Raw genomic sequence first — 19921 nt, forward strand, 5'->3', positions numbered from 1 at the left:
AAGGAACTTAAACATTAGCTTTTTTACATGGCACATATTGCACTTTTACTTTTTTCTCCAACACTTTGTTTTTGCATTATTTAAACAAAATTGAACATGTTTCATTATTTGAGACTAAATTGATTTTATTGATGTATTATATTAAGTTAAGATAAGTGTTCATTCAGTATTGTTGTAATTGTCATTATTACAAATATATATATTTAAATCGGCCGATTTTAATAGGCACCGGCTTTTTTGGCCCTCCAATAATCGGTATCGGCGGTGAAAAATCATAATCGGTTGACCTCTAATTCATACTGAAACCAAGATCTCTTTTACAGATGACACCCTGAATTACAGAAAATACCCACATCAAAATATAAATACAAAATGCAAGCAGAAAGGAAAACACGGTCATAAAAAACAAACGCATTCATCAGTAATAACGTCCTCAATCAGCTTTCTGAATTGCCCTAGAGGCACCAAAACATAACATTTAAGAACATTTTAAAGATTGTTCCACAAAATAATTTGCCAGAAAACTTAAAGCCGAGTTACCTAACTCTGTAGAGACCAAAGGAATTTCCAGAGTTCGCCATCCCTGAGACCGGGTGTCTGAAGTTTAGTAAAGATGTTAGTCCCACTGTACCTATTTGTAAAATGGCTTTATAAATGAAAACATAGCAATGTATCAACCTACATGACATCAGAGGGCCAACCAACTTTCTGGTAGAGAATGCAGTGTACTAAAATTGTCGCCTATAATAAAGTGCAGTGTGCTACGATAAACTCCATCTAAGGCTTTAGTGAACCTAAAGTCCTGACCCACTAGTCATTGTCCTTTTTTTATTATTTTAATTTTAAAGGGGAAAGCTTTTAGAACAAAGTTTGAATTTTCATTGTCACCGTAATGTCTTGGAAAATAAAAACATTTAACATTTAAAATGACCACGTATTTCCAAGACACTAGCCTTCCCAGTCTACGTTTCGGACCAGACCAGTTAATATAGTAACATACTGGTTCTTATAAGCACTGTGGAGCGGACCGGGAGTCACCACACCATTACCAGCAGGATTTCTGGGTTATGATTCATGTTACATTACATTTCCCGCACACTTTTACCATACCGTATTTGTTATATGTGACACTTTGTCTGGGATCTACAAAAAAGCATCCGCTACAAGACCATGGTGCTTGCCTACGGAGCTGTGAGGGGAACGGCACCTCCGTACCTTCAGGCTCTGATCAGGCCCTACACCCAAACAAGGGCACTGCGTTCATCCACCTCTGGCCTGCTGGCCCCCCTACCTCTGAGGAAGCACAGTTCCCGCTCAGCCCAGTCAAAACTGTTCGCTGCTCTGGCACCCCAATGGTGGAACAAGCTCCCTCACGACGCCAGGACAGCGGAGTCAATCACCACCTTCCGGAGACACCTGAAACCCCACCTCTTTAAGGAATACCTGGGATAGGATATAGTAAAGATTTAGATGCACTATTGTAAAGTGGTTGTTCCACTGGATATCATAAGGTGAATGTACCAATTTGTAAGTCGCTCTGGATAAGAGCGTCTGCTAAATGACTTAAATGTAAAAAACATAAGTGGTAGACTGAGGTAGTACAATGTAACCATTAAGTTGACATGTTTTCCTAAGGGAAACATACATGGAGACACTGCTTAAGTTTATTGTGTGGGGATCGTTTGAATTCAAACACTTTGTGGCTTCGACTCCTAGTCGGAGCTTTGCCAGCTAATTAAGAGGGAGTGGAACTCAATTTGCAGCTGCCAACGCCTTGCGAAGCATGCCTGCTCCAATGCTGCTGAAGATGCAGCATTGACGATGCCTTTCACACCTCCTCATCCTTTACTCCCTCCCTGCCCTATATAACCTCCGTTATGCGAGCTTCTCCATTGCACATTTATCTCAGCTTTTCCATATGATGTGTAATTACGTGTTTTTCGTGAGGGCTCAGCGTTCTTCCCGGGCCGCTGGGTGAGTCAGGTTTCACGAGTCGGAGGCTCGAGCATCTCCTACTCCACGGAGGCTTGGAACAGTGTGTTCAGGCTAAGAATAACGCCTTGCCTAACTGCTTAATTACGCTATGTTCCCCAAGTATTTCCCCAAGCACTCTTCATAAATGGATGGGATTCTAGTAGTCCAGTCACTACTTGTCATCACAGTATAACGGTTGACCTACTATTTCTATTGTCAGTATCGAATAAACCCTCTTTTTTTTATTTTTATAAACCTTATCTACACTGTGTAATTTGACCTTTGGCATAATACACATAATGATATACAAAACAAACAAACATCAGGAGCACATGCATCATACGTCCAGACTAGGTGATGAGTTGTGTTGACACGCCTGACATTGTCTTGACAGCACTTTTTTATTTTGTGTCACAACTCTGAGAATAATAGGAGTGATAACATGGTCGTTTAGCAGATGCATTTATCCAAAGTGACCCCCCCAGTGGCCAATTTAGTTTTGTCTGCTAGGTACAGTCAAATCGTTTCCTTAGACCTAGTGTGTGTGGCCCTTTTTGAGAATCAAACGAACAACTAACCCTTTCCATTAAACAGGGCCATTGGAGCTGTAGCCTACAGGTGGGGCACTTTAGCGGTTGAGGCCCATTTGGTTAAATGTCTCCTAAATGTTATTTTGTGGTTTTCAGGGTACTGCAGGAATATGAGATCTCCCCTACGGCGTCCTGTAGCAGTCGGGAACCAGGACAACTGTACTGTAGCTCCCCCAGCAACCAGTCCACGTCCAGTGACCCCGGACCCTGTGGCACCTGGTCCCAGAAGGCGGGATGCATTAACGGGTAAGTGCATTAGAGCACAGTGCTGCGGTGCACATTTTATGACAGCTATGGTGTATATTTTAGGACAACTACGGTGTACGTTTTAGGAAACTCTCAACCTCAAGCATCACCCTTCCATGGAGAGTTACGTACACAGCAGACTGGGTTTGAATACAATTATATTCAAATACTGTATCTGAGCTTGATTTAGCTTGTCTGGGGCAATGGTGCCAATGAAATAGTACCAAAAGTGGAAACCCTGCCCACCTATCTGTTTAAAGGGATAGTTCAGTCCAAAATAAAAGTTTGTTAGATGTTTACGTTTCTCAAAATAGTCAAGTCCATATTTGATGGCATCTGTTGTGTGTACCGGTTACAGATAGGCCTACAGCTATGAGTATTAGGAGAAATCTACAGACCCCAAGCACAAATAAATGGGAGAGATGGCTGTCATGTAATAAAATGCATGTAGGTGCTTTTCTTTGCTCCTAGATTAGATCAACTTTAATATCCCAACAGGTGGAAATTAATTTGGTCATGTGCTTAAAAAGACAAAGTACATAGAAACACAGAATAATGCACAATTAAAATTCATATGAATAGTGCTACAGGCTAGATATTTATATCGACATTTCAATCCATATTTACACTCCTTTAAACCAGACTATTCCCTCCTGTGCATACTGTAGATGGCACATAATCTATAGAGAAAGAGTACTATAATAATACTATGGTCATTTAGCATTTTTCATAACTGTTAAGCATTCACAGTGACTCATACTGTATATGAATCAATCAGATTCAATCACATTTATTTGAAAAGCCCTTTATCCCTCAGCTGTTGTCACAAAGTACTTTACAGATACCCAGCCTAAAACCCCAAAGACCAAACAATGCAGAAGCATCAGTGTAGTGTTTATATTCAGTACATCGGCCCATATATTCAGCATAGTGTGTATATATTCAATACAGTGACCCATACATTCAGTATATGTAGTGGGACCAGTTGTGTCATATGATAGGCCGGCTCCTCTATCTAGGACAGAACAATACCATTACTACCCCCCATCCTGGTTCTTCCAGGACCCCCATTCCTTGACCTTCGGCAGTCCAGACCAGGTTCTAGTCGCTAGGCCAGAGGCCCCAGTCGGAACCTGGCTCTCAGGTTGTAAGGCATTCCTTCAATATCCCCGCAGCATCCGTTGTGGAAATGTGTCTGGGCAGCCGCAGCTTAACGGATACTGTTACACACCAAGGGAAAGGTTTGAAATAGCTCAGTGCGACTAGCCAGGTGGTGAGAAACGGTGAAACAATGGCCAGTGGTGTGAAAAGCAGGAAGTGGGGCGGATAAGTATTACAATGCACTTTAAAGGTTCCAATGCAAAGCAATAAGGATGCTGTGGGAGAAGACTATAATTTGAACACATTTCCTCATTTGTAATGTTTGAGAGCCATGATATGCTGGTTAAAATTCTCTTTTCTCTTTGAGGCCTGTGTTTAGGACAACAATTCTCATTTGACATCATTATTGCATTGAACGTTGATACAGTTGCGATTAGGTAAAGCATGGCTCGGCAACCCTGTTCTTGGAGTGCCGCAGGATTTTGCTCCGACTAGGTACCACACCTTACCAACTGAGGTAATTGGTCAGTTAAATGATTGTCTAAATGCAAAACACCTGGTCATCCAGGTTTGTTAAATCAAAAACAAGAAAGTGCCTACGTCACTCCAGGACAAGGGTTGCCAACCCTTGTGATAGGAACTGGCAGCTCTACATTGGATAATTTAGGTGTGGGGTCAGTTAACTGTAAGTTTGTTTGGGCAACAAACAAAAAAATGGCTGACCTGCGCGTCACTGATTGCTGAACATTCTAACCATGAAGAGAAAGACGTCATATCTTTCCTCCCACTTTTGAAGATTTAAACCAGTTTGCTGATACTGCTAGCTTTGTCATATCCTTCTTTCGTGCACCTGTAGATGCCAGTCCCCTGCACTGCTCCTGGACCAGCCGAGCGACAAGGAGGGAGAGGGCCGGAGAGAGAGGGAGCCCAAGCTGGAGAGGACCAGATCTGCAGGTAGGAGTTCATCTTCTACAGCACCATCATAAGCATCATGTTTCACCAATTTCATTTTCATCATCATCAACTGTGCTATGAAAGAGACTCACTCACCTGTCAGTAGAAATGCACTTCGCAAAAAGGTCAGCTGGAGACAAAATTGAAAGCAATATTAACTGTCATTCTTACAGATTCAAGATTGTCATTCACATTAAGCGTTACCAAATGTGTCATGTTGTGATGTCAACAAATGACAAATGTGCTTTCATAGCCTATACCATAAAATAGAATGACCAAATAACTGCCATTCCAATTCATTTTTTGGCAAATCAGGAACTGCATTGAAAAAATTCCAGTAATGGCAACTAGGGTCATATTCATTAGATCACACTGTGTCAAAAGGTTTTGCAATGGGAAAGGAAAATCTAGCGTTTCTTATTGGACACATTCAGGTAGTCCCTCCCCACTTCAATCTGTTTGGTTCCTAGTGAATATATAATAGTTCAAATCCTGACATCAACTCTGGTGGACAGTATCGTAGAAATTGCACAAGTATTTTAATGAGAAAATTATATCTAAAAAAAACAACAACAAAAAAACAATCACAAATTGTCTTCTTCCTCTTTTGCAGAGGCCAAGTGGCACCATCCCTCCACAAAGATTCTGAACATGAGGGAGAGAAGCCAGCCGAGACAAGGAGCAAAGGACTCCCCCAATAAATACCAACATGTGAGTACTCCTACTTGGAAAGAGTTATCTTAATGTTTAATGAGGGTTGCCAGGTTAACTTTGATTTTACACTGTAATGCTTTTTTCTTGTCATGTTGGATTTGGGTTAGCTTGTTGCGTCTGTCATCTCATGCAATAGCCTACATTTGAGCGTCAATGGAAAGCATGTCTTGTAACACTGTTTCAGGACAAAATCAGTTAGTTGTAAGACCCTTTAAATAAACAAAGTAATACATTAATCAATCATATGTTTCATTAGTTTCATATGAAAGCGTTGATGTCATCCGATGACAGAACATCATGGCCATTTGGTGAACGTTTTCCATTGGAGTCCCGTCAATCGACAAAGGCTTTGGTAGACCTAACTATGCGCTCGCAGAGCACCTTATCCCCTACTAGCAACATGCATGGTCTTCGGTTTGGACCGCAACACGACACCCTTGACAGATGGGTCATGATACCGTACGTATAGTCATCTGATCTTTAGGGTCACACCTAGCAGTAGAGAACGGCTTGGTTACCCCTCCTCTCGTCAGTTGACTAGAACGGTCCTTGATGGATCAGGCCAGAAAAGGTCAGCTTACTCTTGTCGTTGATGACGTTTTTACTAACATCAAACTGTCGCTTCGGGATTTATTATCCTGTACTACCCCCCAACCCCCCCACCACCACCTAATTTGAAATAAATGTAAATGTGTATTGAAAGTAATGGCGACGCATGGTGACTATCGATTCATGTGCGTTATTTATTTCCATTAATATTACTATAAATGAGGAAGCATCCCAACAATTGGCCCTGGAAAAATATTGCAATGTTTGAAGCTTGAAGGGATAAACAGATAGAGCGGTAGAATGTACTTGTCTCCCTGTGCAGAGTGCATTAAAGTTTCATATGCCCTCCTAACCCATTTGGAATTGTTTGGTTTATGGAATTTTCAATTAATTGCAGCTTCAGGAATGATTTATTTTACTACGGTGTAGTTAAAATGGGACCCAAGTCGACTATGAATATAGCTCTCAACAGGAGTAGGAAGCCAATGGCTGGATAGCTCTATTAAATCAAAATGTGAATGGTTTAAAGTCCAAACCACACATCGTCTAGCAACAAGAAAAGTATGTTTTAACTGAAATGTAGTTTTGTTACACTAAAGGCCAGTGAAGTGGTATGTTGGTCATTTTCCCACACAACTTGTTGGATTAGGGTTAGGATTAGAGTAATTTACTGCTGTAAATACATTGTAACAATGAGTAATTACAATAGTAAATTGTACCAAACATTTCCAGGGCCCCAATTTCATCATTCTCAAGTTAAGTGGTTTAATACATTCTGAACCAGTGAATAAACCCTATTATCTAAGATTTGATTGAATTGTGGTGTAAGGATACATAGCCTATGTATACTAGCTGCCGAATCCTTGTTTCCTCAATTCCTCTCAAAGGTCATTGGAGGTCAGAGGGTGAGGTCTTGGATCCTTTACGCCAATGCTCTTTGAGAGGAACTGAGAAAACAAGAACGGACGAAGCAAGGATTTAACCGCTAATTTTCAGAGACAAATGAATGCTGCTGACCACTGACCTATTGCTGTGTTTGATCTCCATCTCTTCTCCCAGTCTGGCTCCAGCCACTCCAGCAGCAACACGCTCTCCAGCAATGCCTCCAGCGGCAGCAGCGACGACAAGCGCTTCGGCTCTGGTGACCCCATGGACCCCGATGCCCTGGGCCTCATCTACATCAAGGGCGCGTCTACCGACAGCGGCATCGACACGGCACCTTGCATGCCCCCGCCACCTCCCCCTCTACCCGGCTGCAGCGGAGGTGGTGTACCGGGGGTCTCGGCTGGCCGGCCAGTCCCCCAGAATGCCCGAGGGGAGCAGTGGGTGCTGGAGTACCACGGGACGGGAGGTTACCACGGAGCGGGGACGCCGGAAAGTGGATTGACGTCACAAGGCTACAGCACCCAGGCCACTTCGGCTGGGCAAATAACGGACGGGAGTCTTGGCGACCTGAGTGAGATTTCCTCCATGTCCAGGTAAGGTGTAGCTCCAAAATAAAGTTCCCCAAAGGACAGATCTAGGATCAGCTTCCACTCTCCCAATCCATTAGTGGGAAAACCGCAAAACTGACCCATGATCAGTGTCTAGGGGCAACATCACCCTACACCAAGAGGCTGACTGGATCCCTTTTATCTGACTAATGACCAGCGCTTGAATTGTTGGCAACGACTCACCGATACACGGCACCAGCATCTGACATGTTATTCTGCTTGATCATTGGCACCTCTTGTAGAATATTCACTCTAAAATGAACCCTGGTACTGAAAAATTTCAATCAGTACTGGTACCTTTTTCATTCCGATTCAACCACTGCCAATGACGCATCATCAGGCTAAGTAGTGAGGTCAAACCGCCCATGTCAATGTTTTCAATGTCTGTTGGATTATTGGATGCGAGTTATTTTTGCTCTAGCAATGTACACATTACACATTGGCATGATGAGTAAGCAGGGACGGACTAGGACAAAAAAACGGCCCTGGACTTTGACGCAGACTACCCCACCACAACCAGTTCCTCAGATACTCCACCGCCTACGCACACACGTACGCACACCAGCCCCTAATACCACCACCTAGCTGCATCACAGCTATTGTACACTAATGCAGTACTATTTTCAGAGTGCTACAGAACACACACACACGCTGTACGCTGTTATAAGAGTTCTACAGAACATGTACTGAATTGTCATGATTGAACAACATCCCGTCATCTGAAGCCTAGAATAAAACAGAGAAGGTATAATAGCTAGAATACTCAGTGAGACAGAGCACTGGCTGGCTATTTTTCAGAAAGGGCTGGCTGGCTTCACTCTGTCAAAGCAGTAGACAACACTACTACAGACAGCACAGTGAACCAGAAAAAGACACCCGAAATTTGGGCGTAAAGAGAATGGTAAGTAAGCAAGGTGTAGAAAAATATGTCCTGGCTACCTTTATTGGAGGAGCAGTTTTCTCAGCAGCACACTTTCCTCTAGCTTAGCACAAACATTCAGTTGTAATTCATAGTTGTTTTAGCTACAGATTATAAATATAACAACATAGTGGAAACAATAGCTTTAGTCCGAATTTATCATCGTAAAATGTATAAATAAAAGGCAGCTGTGCTGTGTCAAAGGCTGCCTTTTCAAGCATTTCACTACACCCGCAATAACATCCGCTAAATATGTGTATGCGACCAATAAAGTCTGATTTGATTTGACTAATGTCAATAGTAGGGCTTCAAACAGAACCTGTTGAATGTAATGTAAAAGAAAAATTGAATTCTGCCTAAATATACATTCCCAAACGTAGTTATTTATCATGAGTGCCATAAACAATAGCTAGTAATGCTGCATACTCCAAGAAAGATAAAAATCGCACCTTTCTGGTAAAAATAGTTATAAATTGCCGAGGTGTACTCACTTTTAAAGACACAAGCTCAAGTACATAGTAAAAAAAATATGATTAAAATATGAAATCATATGTTGTAGTTCTTATTCAACAAAAGTTGAGGAATAGGGCTTGAAATTACTGTGGCTTGCATGTACATTAATCAAGAAACTGTCTGGCTGGTATCATGTTACTGGTATAATTAGTTAGCCTAGTTAGTTTGCCCAATATTGATGTTGTGTTATCCGTGTCTCCCTCCCTGCCCTGGATCCCCATTGCCTATCGCTTCGGCTGCACTGACTTTTGCTGGTGCTAGGCTCACAATCGTCGACTATGCTGTCGCTGTCCTCTTCTTCTGCTAGAACTCTTTGACCCGGGGCTGTGGCATCCTCCTTGGCATGGGCGTACATGCACGTTGTTGTTAGCATTGGCGCTGTCCCTTAACTTTCCGGCCCCACCTTTTTTGTGTGGTGTTACTTTTCCATGTTGATTTGGGAGTTTTCCTAAGTGGACCTCTCTTGATAGATAGCTCAACTTCTCGTGAACGGGAGCCCCTGCTCCCTCTAGTTTTTCTCCACACTACTTGGTTCACTATCACTCCGACTCTCTGGTTCATTCCTATGCTGTCTGGGCTGTGTTCAGTGAAAGGAAATGTTTGGAAAGTTGCAGATAGAAATGTAATAAATAGAGCTGACATGATTCTCTACTGTTAGCCATTTCAGTGCTCCAGATGGCCAGTCCATTACTGGGAGTAAGGCTAAATAGGTCATTGCTGTGCCTGCACAATAGATTGTTTTGTTATTTCACATAGACTCTGGTCACATCAGCATCGATAATGACGCAGCTAAAGTAGCCAGCTAACCTACTTAGCCAGCAACTAAGCAAAAACCACCGTCGTCATCATCACAATCTCCCCACCAGATTCCCAATCCATTATTCTCGCACGTCCTCTCCAAGCTTGTGCACAGTAGCCTGGAGTCAAGGTTACCTTTCCAACATTTTGTGTCCTTCATTTTTGGATCAGACAGAATGAAACGGAGTAGACAGTTCCCTGCCCAACTCTGCAGTTTCCTGCTGGGCCAGGCTGAGAGGTGACACCAGTACCTCCATTTTGGGGTCAGGCAGGACCAGATATAGTCTTCATTTTCACGCTGTGCCAGGCTGAGCGGTGACATCAGGTTCTCCATTTTAAGTCAGACTGGATGAGCCAAAGTGCAGTTTCCTACCGGACTAAAAGTAACCTCGTCCTTCGGCTATTGCGCCCAGCCTATATAATCCTGGGATATCAACCACTCTAAATTGGCCTTAATGGGAGTGGCCATAGAATTCTATGGGAGTGCTCTACTGTACTCAGTATTTGTCATTTAATTTTAGCGAATCACCTGACTGCGAGGCGTGGCTCTGTGCTTGTGGTGTGCTAGCATATGGGGGATGGGGGATAGTGAAGGGGAAAGCGTTCTGGGAGATGATTTGTTGGTAGATTAAGCCGATTTAAACCAATGCCTGCGCTGGGAGTTTCTTCAGGCTCTCTGTATTGGCTAACAAAGGCTAAGTTTGACGCGTTGGTCCACCAGACTCTTTGTGCATTTGGGGCGAAAGTGTCTGCGAACAAGATTAAGCTAAAAGGTTGACGACCGGTCTGCCATGTTGTGGCAGGCTCACTGTGGCCGTGGCATGATCCTGCCTCCCCCCGCAGTGGGCACAATGCAGTATTTAATGAGGTGTGACACATTTGCCCTTCGCTGCCAGCGGCAACAGTGCAGTGTCATCATGCCCCAATTCGTATCACTATGTTGTCCGCATAGGCAGGGTTGGCATGAATGCTGCTGAAGTCGGCTAGTGGAGTCATAGGAGTTAGGATCAAAACCTGCTCCGAGAACCACACAGAGCCCATCGTGAGGAGAACCACTGATATGGGTAGCAGGGTTTGGGTCAGGTCAATTCAGGAGGCAGAATTATCCCTCCTCATTATCCCGACTTTACTGATATAAAATGGGCTGACCCCAAACCCTGGATTTTTGGCAGCCACTCATATTTGACGTAATTGGCCAACTGTGATCACATGTTTCTGTCTCGGTTTTCCTAGTGGCTCACGGCACTCAGGCAGCCCCTTGGAACGTGGTCCTAAGACCTCCACCTCGGTCGACTCCTCCAAAGTTTACATTGTCTCCTCTGGCAGCACGGTGACAGGGGCGGGGCTTAATGATCCTATCCACGCCCGCCAATCACCAGGCAAAGAGTATCGGATTGGCTGGAAGAAAGCCGTGGATGGCTCTCCAATGGAGGATCTGGGCAGGCCAAAAGACTACGGGTGAGTAAATAAGCAGTGTTTTGCGGGGTTGTATTCTTACTTGGACATATAATTTGCTCCTAGAACGCTGTCAATATGCTCTATAGCATCATAATACACTGCTCCAAAAAATAAAGGGAACACTAAAATAACACATCCTAGATCTGAATGAATGAAATAATCTTATTAAATACTTTTTTCTTTACATAGTTGAATGTGCTGACAACAAAATCATACAAAAATAATCAATGGAAATCCAATTTATCAACCCATGGAGGTCTGGATTTGGAGTCGCACTCAAAATTAAAGTGGAAAACCACACTACAGGCTGATCCAACTTTGATGTAATGTCCTTAAAACAAGTCAAAATGAGGCTCAGTAGTGTGTGTGGCCTCCACGTGCCTGTATGACCTCCCTACAACGCCTGGGCATGCTCCTGATGAGGTGGCGGATGGTCTCCTGAGGGATCTCCTCCCGACCTGGACTAAAGCATCCGCCCACTCCTGGACAGTCTGTGGTGCAACGTGGCGTTGGTGAATGGAGCGAGACATGATGACCCAGATGTGCTCAATTGGATTCAGGTCTGGGGAACGGGCGGGCCAGTCCATAGCATCAATGCCTTCCTCTTGCAGGAACTGCTGACACACTCCAGCCACATGAGGTCTAGCATTGTCTTGCATTAGGAGGAACCCAGGGCCAACCGCACCAGCATATGGTCTCACAAGGGGTCTGAGGATCTCATCTCGGTACCTAATGGCAGTCAGGCTACCTCTGGCGAGCACATGGAGGGCTGTGCGGCCCCGCAAAGAAATGCCACCCCACACCATGACTGACCCACCGCCAAACCGGTCATGCTGGAGGATGTTGCAGGCAGCAGAATGTTCTCCACGGTGTCTCCAGACTCTGTCACGTCTGTCATGTGCTCAGTGTGAACCTGCTTTCATCTGTGAAGAGCACAGGGCGCCAGTGGCGAATTTGCCAATCTTGGTGTTCTCTGGCAAATGCCAAACGTCCTGCACAGTGCTGAGCTGTAAGCACAACCCCCACCTGTGGACGTCGGGCCCTCATACCACCCTCATGGAGTCTGTTTCTGACCGTTTGAGCAGACACATGTACATTTGTGGCCTGCTGGAGGTCATTTTGCAGGGCTCTGGCAGTGCTTCTCCTGCTCCTCCTTGCACAAAGGTGGAGGTAGCGGTCCTGCTGCTGGGTTGTTGCCCTCCTACGGCCTCCTCCACGTCTCCTGATGTACTGGCCTGTCTCCTGGTAGCGCCTCCATGCTCTGGACACTACGCTGACAGACACAGCAAACCTTTTTGCCACAGCTCGTATTGATGTGCCATCCTGGATGAGCTGCACTAGCCACATCATTTTTCTCCCTCCCATACTGTCAAGTTTTCAGCCTCGACTCTACGTAACCCGTTGAAATAAACCCCATCGTCCTATTTTAATAAAGAAGCCACAAGTGCGTACGCGTGTCAACTTTACTAGTACTTTCCTGCTAACCTTTGGCCAGGTTGACCTTGCAAGCGAGGCTTTGACCCTCAAGGGTCTTTCTTGGTTAACTGAACTGGAAAAAATATGGCGAGCTGACAAAACTGTCTGCTTTGGTCCTGTTGAAAAGGTGGCAAGCCATACTGCCATACTAAACCAAAGGCCCCCATTTTAGGCAGGTTCTGATCAAAGGGGACAGCCATATTAAAAGTAACCTCTGACTTGATGCTCTGACAGAATCCTCGATGCTCTGGCAGTGTCCTCGAGTACGGTCTCTCATTTAGCTAGTGTCAAGTGTCCATCGGCTAGTGCAACCTTTTCTGATATTTTCCGTTCACAAAACAGCCTTCGTAGTGGGCATAGTGCCCCCAAAATAAACATATCATTTTACATGGGACTGCACATAGCTAATACAAATCAAGTTTAGATTACTGCTGCTACACTACATGAAAAAAAGTATGTTAATACATGTCGAACATCTCATTCCAAAATCATGGGCATTAATATGGAGTTGGTCCCACCTTTGCTGCTATAACAGCCTCCACTCTTCTGGGAAGGCTTTCCACTAGATGTTGGAACATTGCTGCGGAGACTTGCTTCCATTCAGCCATGATCATTAGTGAGATTGGGCACGGATGTTGGGTGATTAGGCCTGGCTCGCAGTCGGCGTCCCAATTCATCCCAAAGGTGTTCGATGGGGTTGAGGTCAGGGCTTTGTGCAGGCCAATCAAGTTTTTCCACACCGATCTCGATAAACCATTTCAGTATGGGCCTCGCTTTGTGCATGGGGGCATTGTCATGATGTTGCCACAAAGTTGGAAGCACAGAATCGTCTAGAATGTATTATGCTGTAGCGTTAAGATTTCCCTTCACTGGAACTAAGGGGCCTAGCCCGAACCATGAAAAACAGCCCTAGACCATTATTCCTCCTCCACAAACTTTACAGTTGGCTCTATGCATTGGAGCAGATAGCGTTGTCCTGGCATCTACCAAATCCAGATTTGTCCGTCGGAATGCTAGATGGTGAAGCATGATTAATCTAGAACATGTTTCCCCATCTGGTGCCCCACGAGCATAGCTTCCATCAATGTAATTGTCTGCATCATTTCCAATACCCATACATTTTTTTTGTGAAGGTTTTTCTTTATTTTGACTATTTTCTACATTGTAGAATAATAGTGAAGACATCAAAACTATGACATAACACATATGGAACCATGTAATAACCAAAAAAGTGTTAAACAAATCAAAATATATTTTAAATGTGAGATTCTTCAAAGTATCCACCCTACACCTTGATGACAGCTTTGCACTTCGATAGTCACCTGGAATGCATTTCAATTAACAGGTGTGCCTTGTTGAAAGTAAATTTATGGAATTAACTGTAATGAACTTATCCTCTGCAGCAGAGGTCACTCTGGGTCTTCCTTTCCTGTGGTGGTCCTCATGAGAGCAAATGTGACGGCACTTGAAGAAACGTTCAAAGTTCTTGAAATGTTCCTCATTGACTGACCTTAGTGTCTTAAAGTAATTATGGACTCTGTCGTTTCTCTTTGCTTATTTGAGCTGTTCTTGCCATAATATGGATTTGGTCTTTATCAAATAGGACTATCTTCTGTATACCACCCCTACCTTGTCACAACACAACTGTCTCAAACGCATTAAGAAGGAAAGAAATTCAACGTCCGTCAGTGAAGCGTGAGTCATCATTCCAGAGAAAGCATTTCCACTCCTGCAGAGTCCAATGGCGGTGAGCTTTACACCACTCCTGCCGACACTTGGCATTGCGCATGGTGATCTTAGGCTTGTGTGCGTCTGCTTGGCCATGGAAACCCATTTTATGAAGCTCCAGACAAACCGTTCTTGTGCTGCTGTTTCATCCAGAGGCAGTTTTGAGCTCGGTAGTGAGTGTTACAACCAAGGTTTCAGCACTTGGCGGTCCCCTTCTGTGAGCTTGTGTGGCCTACCACTTTGGCTGAGCCGATGTTGCTCCTAGACTTTTCCACTTCACAATAACAGCACTTACAGTTGACCGGGGCAGCTCTAGCAGGGCAGAAATTTTACAAACTGACTTTTTGGAAAGGTGGCATCCTATGATGGTGCCACGTTGAAAGTTACCGAGCTCTTCAGTAAAGCCATTCTACTGCCAATGTTTGTCTATGGAGATTGCATGGTTGTGTGCTACATTTGTATACACCTGTCAGCAACGACTGTGGCTGAAATAGCCGAATCCACTAATTTTAAAATGGTGAGTGACCACATACTTTTGTGTATATAGTGTGTGTATATATAGTGTAGAAGTAGCATTCGTGGACAGTTGTCATTCTTTTGTTGTTATATTATATCATGGCATGACAGGTTTCATTGTAATGTTTATGATTGGTGGAGGATAACAAGAGTAGAGCAGTATTTTCATCACCACTTTACATTGGCCTTATTCCAAGGTAACTATTATGTAATTAGTTTGTACTATGTGTGCAAGAACAAGTAGTTAGTGTACTTACCCCTGTACAGAAACAATTAACACAAAAGTAACAGGTTTATAACATAATCTGCTTTATAAGGCCAATGTTATTTGAGGTATGACCATATAGCATAGCAATTTTGACCGCAATATGCTTGCATATCAGCCATGTATACAGCTTTTGTTTACATCTCAATGTACATTACCATTATTTCCCTCCTTTTTTCACTTGGGGTTTTCTACATCAGTGGAGTGGAAGGCGTATTGTCTTTCCTACTAAAGACTCTAACACTGAGATCCAGGTACACTAGCTTTACGGAACCCTGTTTGGTTCAATAAACCTCTTACGCATGCTTTATTTTACAGTCCACTATTTACTTTGTATTTTCTAAGAAATTACATTGTAAAATTGGGATTATATAATATTTACCTGTTTCTTTGAGATTAAAATCACCATTTGGTTGTGTGGAAGTCTTTTTAAGTTAAGTGCGTCATTTCTTAATAAATATTGGACAGAGCCCGGTTGAAATGTGCTGGTAAAATAAATCTACCCACTTTGTCATTCGCATGGTGTCTGTACACAATGCAAACGGTGCCTTCCGTGACACCCCATCCCCACTCTGTGTGTTTACCTGGAAACGGCAACTCCCCAAACTAGATGCCCTCCAGTTGAAGAACTGTCATTGACTGGCTCCGAACAGCATATTGTAATAAATGACTCCCCCTGTTTGTGTGTGTTGATATTCAACTTTCAATAACCCGTTACAGTAGTTCTGGTAGTATACCTCTTTCTTGTGACCTTGTTTTATTATTTTGTCCTTCCCAAAGAGCAGTGTAATGTGCTGCCTGGTCTTACTTCTGATAGCTTTATGCTTCTATATATGTCTTACTGTTTTCGGTCTTACTGTTCAGTAATGTCCTTACTCTCCCACACGTGTCACTATGCCCCCTCTACCTCACCTTTGTGGGCAAATTACCCCTTATTCCACATGTAGTGCACTGCTTTTGACCAGGAATTGGCTGTTATTTTAGACGCATGTTCTTTGTTCAGGAGAGACCCTTGTACAATAGCTTTCACAAGAAACTTCAATGAAACTGATGAGCTTGTCTCTAATTGCATCTCTTACCTTTTTTTGCCCCAAATCTACACCCTCTCTCTGCCTGTTTCTCATCCCGATCTCTTTCTTCCCTCCTTTCTCCACCTCACTTTCTCTCTACCCTCACTTTCTCGCTACATTCTCTACCTTACCATCGTTCTTCATTTATCCTTTTTTCACTCATCCCTATCTCGATCTCTTTTCTCTCTTCCGCCTCTTCGTCTTCCCCTTCCTCCCTCTCTCCATTGCATCCCCCATCGTCCCCTGGGGAGCAGGCTGCGGGCCATGCTGGGTGCAGACGGCCAGCTCCAGCAGGTCCAGCCCAGCCTGACCAGAGAGGCCTTCTTGAAGATGATGCTGCCCGACAGTCTTCCTGGGGAGGGGGGGTGTGGCAAGGTGAGCCCCTGCTCCCACTCGTTTTTCCTCCACACTCTACTTGGTTCACTATCACTGTGTTCAGTGGAAGGATATGTTTGAACGTCGCAGATGGAAATTTTATAAATAGAGCTGACAGCATTCTCTAGTGTAGTGTTAGCCATTTCCTCCCCTGACAATGAGTGTCTTGCTTTAATTTCCTTCCCTCCTTCAGTCGGCTCCTTCCTCCGCTTGACATAATCTATTCAGATTGCTTGTGATATTAAAAATCAAGGCTGCCACCGTTTTCAAATGAACTGAAATTAAAACCAAGGGGGATTATAAGGCGCCAGACTTGGGCTAACCTTTTTCCAGCACAGCTTCCCTCCGCCTGTCGAAAGGTTAATGTAGACGTCTACCGTTCAATACCACCGGCCTAGTGTCAGGAAAAACCCCACCACTTGATGTAAAGGCTCTTGGGTAATTAGAAGAAGACAATGTGGCCAGGAAACAAGGGTGGAGGTAGAATGGGAAGGGGTTGATACAAATGGATTTGATCTGGGAGCTAGCAAGCTGCTCTTCAGACCTCTTTGTTCACTGATTGAAAAATACATCACAGGAAAATGGCTGCCAGCAACATAGTCAGTAGTCTTGACATATCCTCCTGTAGTAAATGTGATGCAGGTTTTTCATTATTATCTGATGCCCTGCATTGATACCAACTACTATGCGCAGTGAAGCTATCGTCAGATAATTGAGGGGAAATTATTGGCTCTCATTTTTGGCACTGTGGTAGACCAAAGTTACTGTTTTGCCAGTTTTGTGGAAGATATAAACTATTTTTTCCCCTAGTTTAGCACTACCAGTTGGCGCTTGAATCACCCCTTCTGTGGTGCTGCCCTCCGAGATGTAAAATGTCTCAGAATTTTCAGTCACCCTTTTTCCCTCCCTCATTTTCTCCATCCCTTCCTGCAGAGTCTGACTGGTCCTGGCGGCCTGCCCATGTCCCCACGGAGGTCCCTGTACCGGACCCTGTCGGACGAGAGCCTGTGCAGCAGCTACAGGAAAAACCTGTCCCTGGTCAGCTCCCGGAGCTCTCTCCTGGACCAAGCCCTGCCCAACGATATCCTGTTCAGCACCGCCACTGAGCCCTACCACAGCACCCTGCCACCTCGCATGAACCTCGGCCAGAGCCATGGGGCACCGCTAAACAAGAGTGAGTGTCTGCCCGTTTAGGGTAGGGGTGGCGTAGTCTCTCTCGCTAGCTAGGTCTTGTCAGTTGTAAAAACAGAATTTAGTAGAACAGATAGATAATATATATATATATATATATATACTTCAATCTATATCTATGGTTGAGAGGTAATAGGGATGGCCAACCTTTCTCCTGGAGAGCTACAGGATGTGTACATTTTCTTCCAGCCCTGCTCTAACTCACCATATTCAGCTAATACCGTTTTTTCCAAGGCCCCTTTTACCTTAATTGAAATTTGTCAAAACTGTATAATCAGTGTAAAAGTACCAAAAAGTCTGCCCAACATTTTATTATATATTAGGGAAACCTTAGAGTACATTTCATTGATTCAGACATTCAATTAGGAATGGAACACATGTTACGAAATCATTAATGTATCTGCCAAAGATTGGTCCCGTGTGGCTCAGTTGGTAGAGCATGGTGTTTGCAACGCCAGGGTTGTGGGTTCGATTCCCACGGGGGACGGAGAAAAAAATGTATGAAATGTATGCATTCACTACTGTAAATCGCTCTGGATAAGAGCGTCTGCTAGATGACTAAAATGTAAATGTAAAATGAAGGCAAATGGACAAACGCATTAAATGGACAGTGGACAGCTGCATTCACCTACTCTTGAAAAGCACTTAAAGGCCTACTCTGTGATATTTACAGCCACTTTTATATTTCTCCAGACTCATTCCTCAGCTTTATAGTAAACAAAGTGGCGGGGCAGCCATTTTGATTTTAAAATTAAGGCCATAGAAATAAAAAATATCTAACTGCGAGCTCATTGTGGTCAATTAAATGCAAACGCCCTTGCCAGTCTGAAGCTGAACTTTACGAGACCTATTGTAAAAGATACAGCATATGCTACTTTCAATTTCCCATCTGTCTTATGCAAACCTATTTTAAAAAGCTTACTCTGTTTATAAGAAACACAGCAAGATATTGGATATTTTCCACTGGGAAAAACATCCCAGTATGTGCTCATTGAGTATGCAAGATATTAACCCTTTCACTGTCGGTCCTCCTTGCGTTCTTTGTTGAAACATTCTAACCACTTGTTGTATTTCGCAATGACACACAGGGGCTGATTTACCCCCCCCCCCCCCCACCTTGGAGGGTGGAGGTTGTGTGTGGATATTTGATTGCTGTGTCTTATTCAGATCACCTTAACTCTAGGGGGGGGCTGCTGTATGGGATCAGAAACCATAATTAAGCATCATGAATTTCCAGCTGTGTGCGAGATTAAGGTGCGTATGTGTGTTTTTATGCACACATTTGTATGCCTCGGTTTGTGTGAGTTTGCCAAAGCTGACCCCTGTGGATGTCCCCTAGAGGCAGGTTATTTGTCTCTGGCGGGGGGAAGCGCTCCCCCTTCGTCTCCGTCCTCTAATCAGCTTTCAACAGCAGACTGTGACATTGGGTTTTTAAAAAAGTAACCGTGTTCTTGGCAGTTTTCCAAGCAGGAGGGCAATTTGAGTATGTAATTGTTTTGCATTTTTTTACATTTGGGGTGGGGGTTTGTCTCGCGCAGTCAATTTGGTGCAAATTGAACAGGCTGAATTGTATTTGCTTCAAGGGGAATTCCAGATGTCTCTAAAAATGTCTGTTAAGGTGATACAAGTCGTATGAGATGTTTGTCTTACGCTTTGGTGGAAAGTGCCCGTCTTTCATTCGTTAAGAGTAACATCTTATTTAAAAATGTGTGTTTTTACTGACTTTGAAACCTAAAACCCTGAAATGACTTTGAAAATCTGCAAGCAGTTTGGGCTTAACATAGGAGCAGGTGTTCCAAGTGGAGAATGGATGAGCACTGATGTCTAAATATCGGTAGACAGAAGGGAGAGGGGGAGGGGGAAGGAGGGGGAGGGGGAAGGAGGAGAGGGGGAGTGGGAAGGAGGGAGAGGGGGAGTGGGAAGGAGGGAGAGGGGGAGGGGGAGGAGGGAGAGGGAACCAAATTGGTGAGCTTGTCAGTCACTTATCTAAA

At 44.0% G+C, this 19921-nt stretch overlaps 1 protein-coding gene across 9 annotated transcripts in view; it reads left to right on the forward strand.

Annotated features, from left to right (window-relative positions):
- sipa1l2 (signal-induced proliferation-associated 1 like 2) overlaps positions 1-19921 on the forward strand; it is a 117420-nt gene that overhangs the window by 87342 nt on the left and 10157 nt on the right. For 5 of the 9 annotated variants that reach the window (XM_029739257.1, XM_029739256.1, XM_029739259.1 and 2 more), the window contains exons 11-19: positions 2661-2810; positions 4768-4865; positions 5479-5576; positions 7188-7606; positions 11085-11309; positions 14389-14532; positions 15495-15548; positions 16619-16739; positions 17673-17913. In XM_029739257.1, coding sequence (XP_029595117.1) covers positions 2661-2810; positions 4768-4865; positions 5479-5576; positions 7188-7606; positions 11085-11309; positions 14389-14532; positions 15495-15548; positions 16619-16739; positions 17673-17913 — 1550 coding nt within the window. The remainder of the gene's footprint in view (positions 1-2660; positions 2811-4767; positions 4866-5478; positions 5577-7187; positions 7607-11084; positions 11310-14388; positions 14533-15494; positions 15549-16618; positions 16740-17672; positions 17914-19921) is intronic. The other 4 variants (XM_029739261.1, XM_029739263.1, XM_029739264.1 and 1 more) reach the window with 4 other exon arrangements.

Source organism: Salmo trutta, chromosome 38 (assembly GCF_901001165.1).
Source record: "Salmo trutta chromosome 38, fSalTru1.1, whole genome shotgun sequence".
NCBI classification, from domain to species: domain Eukaryota; kingdom Metazoa; phylum Chordata; class Actinopteri; order Salmoniformes; family Salmonidae; genus Salmo; species Salmo trutta.